This window comes from Lolium rigidum, chromosome 1, assembly GCF_022539505.1.
Source record: "Lolium rigidum isolate FL_2022 chromosome 1, APGP_CSIRO_Lrig_0.1, whole genome shotgun sequence".
Classification (NCBI taxonomy): domain Eukaryota; kingdom Viridiplantae; phylum Streptophyta; class Magnoliopsida; order Poales; family Poaceae; genus Lolium; species Lolium rigidum.
This window is the reverse complement of record NC_061508.1, coordinates 91,429,843-91,434,108: the sequence shown is the minus strand read 5'-3', so window position 1 is coordinate 91,434,108 and position 4,266 is coordinate 91,429,843. Positions and strand designations below refer to the sequence as shown.

The following is a 4,266-nucleotide window of genomic DNA, read 5'->3' as shown; positions in this document are numbered from 1 at the left end:
AAGTGGAGCACCAATGATTTGATAGTAAGGCCCCATGTACCTTTGTAGATTCACGGTCTCAACCATGGCCTTCTTTGGTCAATTACATAAGACTAACATCGATAAAGTTTCAAAAAATATTTACCATCCGTAGTGTCCCTAGGTAGCTTGATTTTGGCATCACATCCTAGAGTTCAAGGTCCTTTGGGTTAAATCATATGGACATGAGAGTGGTGATTTGGCTTCAGAAAGTTGGGGTTTCACCAGTTCAACCCTTAGGTTAGACAGCGCATTTCTGAGGTGTGCTTTCTTTTTCTTATTATTGCTAACCAGTATCAGCACCCAATTTTTGTAACATATCTTCAGACCTGTTTCTTGAATTCCTTTATAGTTGATTCATGGCTAGAAAGATGTAACCATTTCTACTTATTATTCTGCAGGTACCAGATTAATAAACTAGAGGTATTCTGAAATGGGTGCCAAAGAGAATGGGGAAGTGAGAGATGAGAAGAGAGTTGGATCAGATTATGAGCCAGCCAGAGCTTCTGTCTCATCACAAGGTGAGGCTCGTGGTAAGGAAGATAGTAGAGTGAAGAGAGTTTCAGTGGGTTCAAAGAAGCTGTTGAGAAAAGATACAAAAGAAAATAGCCCCCGCATGGCCAAAAGTAGCACCAGTCGACCAGTTCAAAACAAGCTGCAACCGAAAGCATCAAACAACACTCTGAACAGATCTCCGAAACCATGGAACGCAGGTAATGCTGCTAAAACGCTTGAAGTTAGAAGACCAGGTATTGTAAAAATCCCTTCTCGCGCTCCATCGGAACTGTCTGAGGAAACAGATGATATGGTTAGTGAGGCTGGAACCACTGATGATAGATGCAGCGAAGAGGCCAAAGAGATTGATGTGTTAGATGAAGCTCCACATTGCGATCAGAGTACAGGTACTGATGATGAAATTGTTGATATTGAAGAAAAGATAGTTGATGATGACAAAACAGTTCTACATGAAAAGAATGTGGAACTACAGTCAAAACTTGAGAAATTGGAGCAGGAACTTCGTGAAGTTGCAGCACTCGAAGTTTCTCTGTACTCTGTATTGCCTGAGCATGGAAGTTCAGCACATAAGGTGCATACCCCAGCTCGGCGTCTTTCTAGGCTGTACATTCATGCATCCAAGGTTTGGTCCTCAGATAAGAGAGCTTCAGTAGCAAAAAACACTGTTTCTGGTCTTGTTTTTGTTGCGAAGTCCTGCAGTAATGATGCTTCAAGGTAAGATATTGATATTGCTATACTGAGCATATGAGAGAATTATGTTTTTTCTGTTAATAATTTACGCTTAATGCAGGTTAACATTCTGGCTGTCCAATACAGTTGTCCTCAGGGAGATAATCTCAAAATCTTTTGACATTTCACATCAATTGACTCCAACCAGGACGACTAACAGTGTAAATGATGGTGCACAGTGGTTTGACGGGAAATCTACGGCAATGCTATGGAAAAACAACTCCAATGGGAAGCAAACCAAACATGCTGTACTGCAGATACCAGATGATTGGAAGGAAACAAGTACACTTTTAGCTGCACTAGAGAGGATTGAATCCTGGATATTTTCTCGGATTGTCGAGACAGTGTGGTGGCAGGTAACATTTTACTCAGATCATATGATCTTGTTGACTCTTAAATCTTAACCGTGAACATCCCTTGCTCCAAACTGGGCTTGCAATCCTATAAGAATTACTCTGTAGTGATTCTCTTAGCCCTACTGATTTCCAAATAATTCTTGTTTCTCCACATTGTGAATTTTCTGAAGAATGTTCTTTTCCAGGCATTAACTCCTCACATGCAAACCCCAGCAGAAGGTTCCTCAACCCCAAAGGCTAGGAGAGTGTCAGGCCCTTCTTTGGGTGATCAGCAGCAAGGCGCCTTTTCTGTTAACTTGTGGAAGGCTGCATTTCACGACGTGTTCAGCAGGATTTGCCCCCTTCGTGCTGGTGGGCATGAGTGTGGCTGTTTGCCAGTATTGGCAAAACTGGTATTCATCGACGGCCTTAGTTTCAAAAGAATAGGCATCTTTCGTTATTGCTACTGTAACATGTTTATGTATTTGACATGTTCTGCTATCATCAGGTGATGGAGCAATGTGTAGCCCGTTTAGATGTTGCAATGTTCAATGCCATCCTTCGTGAATCAGCTAGTGAGATACCAACTGATCCTATATCTGACCCAATCGTTGACGCAAAAGTCCTGCCAATTCCAGCCGGCGAGCTAAGCTTTGGATCAGGCGCGCAGCTGAAAAACTCTGTATGTACCTAATTTACCTTTCATATTTCAAGTACATTCCCAAATAATGTTTGTAAACACATTTTGTGTTAGGATGATTATTGAGCAGGATATCAAATTATTGTGCATTAGCTACATTATGAATGCATTAATGAGATGTCATTGCACCTCAAACAATTAATTTGTATGGAATAAATGGCTACGCAGATCGGAAATTGGTCAAGATGGTTGACGGATAACCTGGGCATTGATGCTGATGACTCTGACGATGAAGGTCTTGACATAGGAAATGGCAGCGATGAAAGAAGAGGTACAGCCAAAGCGAAATCTTTTCAACTGCTCAATGAACTGAGTGATCTACTGATGCTCCCCAAGGACATGCTTCTTGAAAAGTCTATCAGGAAAGAGGTCAGTGTTCACGCATAGCTTCTGACGAGTCATTGTACCGTTTTCTGTTGGATTCAGCTGTGATTAAGCTTTTGATCTCTATCAGATCTGCCCTTCGGTCGGTCTTCCATTAGTAACAAGAATCTTGTGCAACTTCACCCCTGATGAGTTCTGCCCCGATCCTGTTCCTAGCATAGTCCTGGAGGACCTGAATTCTGAGGTACTGTTTCAGTCTCACGAAGGTGTTGCGGGATTATATTTTGTGCTAAAAATATCAAACACTCCGTGCTACATGCATGGCAGTACCTAACACAATATTTGATATTATGCTGCAGAGCTTGCTGGAGCGTGGCGCCGGCAAAGATGCGATAAGCGCATTCCCGTGCATCGCTGCTCCTATCGCATACCGCCGCCCGTCCCAACTGGATGTAGCTGAGAAAGTGTCAGTCACTGGAGGTAGTGCAAAGCTAGACAGGAAATCCTCGATGGTGCAGAGGAGAGGGTACACCAGCGATGACGATCTTGATGACCTGGACTCCCCCCTTGCATCCCTTTTCGACAAGAGCGCTCCATCTTCGCCATCCAACGGTGTCGCGCATTTCAGTGCTCAGAGAGGAGCTTCCATGGAGAACGCGCGATACAGCCTCCTGAGAGAGGTATGGTCAGAGGAGCGCCAGTGATTCGGCCAGCATGTGAAGTCTTCTATCTCTTCTATAGCTATGCCTTACATAAAAGGGTTGGGAAACCCTAGTGAGGTGAAAACCCCGAAACAAGCTGCTTTGCGGCAGAACTAGGTCCCTTGTATGATATATCTTGTACATCTCTATATATGTAATTTTTTTTCCTTTTTGTAGTATAGCGGACATAAATGAAACTAATTCTATGGCCCCTTGAGGCTAAAAGATTTGGTCTATGGTGTTCGGCTGATGCGTGATTTTGTCAGCTGTTGTATATAGTGTTTCTTCCTACCGACGAATCTGATGACCCACTCAGGGCAACTTTCGTGTGAGCTGTCTCCACTAACCTAAACATATCAATGGATGCGATGCCGATGCGAATGTGATGGCCCAACGACACCAGTCGCCGTCGTCAGACGATTCGGACGGCCGCCGACGAAGGGGACTCGCTACCTGCAGATGCAGCTTAAACTGCCGCATATCTGTCAACCGCTCGTGCAGTAATGCTTTCACTGTGTGGTGCGACCGTGCGACTGCAGCCTGATGTGAGACTGTATTTGCCACGAGTGTGCAGTGATCAGGTAGATACTGCGGCTGGGTTTGCGAAGGGAGATGCTACCACCGACGCTCAGCTCGTTGATCAGACCTAAAATCGTCGCGTCAGGTTCCACTCCGCCGATTGTGTAGAGAGAACAAAATAGCAGTGGCAGCGGTAGGTATCGTGCTCGACCCTCAAATTTTAGATTATCGTTTCTGGAATCTATCGATATAGTCAAGCCTATAAAATATTTAACGAATATACGGCTTAAAAAATAGTCCTAGAGGACCGATTTTAGTACTGTAATGAAAGTCTTTTCGATTTCCCTAAAGATCCATTTGCATTACTTCAGTTTCTATTTTTTTTTGTACCACAATGCAACCACGACATATTACTTGCAAACTA

At 43.7% G+C, this 4,266-nt stretch overlaps 1 protein-coding gene across 1 annotated transcript; it reads left to right on the top strand.

Moving 5' to 3' along the window:
* Positions 1-419: 419 nt before the first annotated feature.
* On the top strand, positions 420-3,573 carry LOC124693833. Its single transcript, XM_047227149.1, has 7 exons — positions 420-1,248; positions 1,325-1,619; positions 1,805-2,011; positions 2,107-2,280; positions 2,467-2,667; positions 2,753-2,866; positions 2,982-3,573. The coding sequence occupies exons 1-7, from the start codon at positions 452-454 to the stop codon at positions 3,324-3,326; spliced, it is 2,133 nt and encodes a 710-aa protein (XP_047083105.1). The 5' UTR covers positions 420-451; the 3' UTR covers positions 3,327-3,573.
* Positions 3,574-4,266: the final 693 nt, after the last annotated feature.

Coding starts and splice junctions, on each gene's coding strand:
- LOC124693833 (XM_047227149.1), top strand. CDS start 452: ATGGGTGCCAAAGAGAATGGGGAAGTGAGAGATGAGAAGAGAGTTGGA. Junction 1,249..1,324: donor TGCAGTAATGATGCTTCAAG/GTAAGATATTGA, acceptor CGCTTAATGCAG/GTTAACATTCTGGCTGTCCA. Junction 2,012..2,106: donor TGCCAGTATTGGCAAAACTG/GTATTCATCGAC, acceptor TGCTATCATCAG/GTGATGGAGCAATGTGTAGC.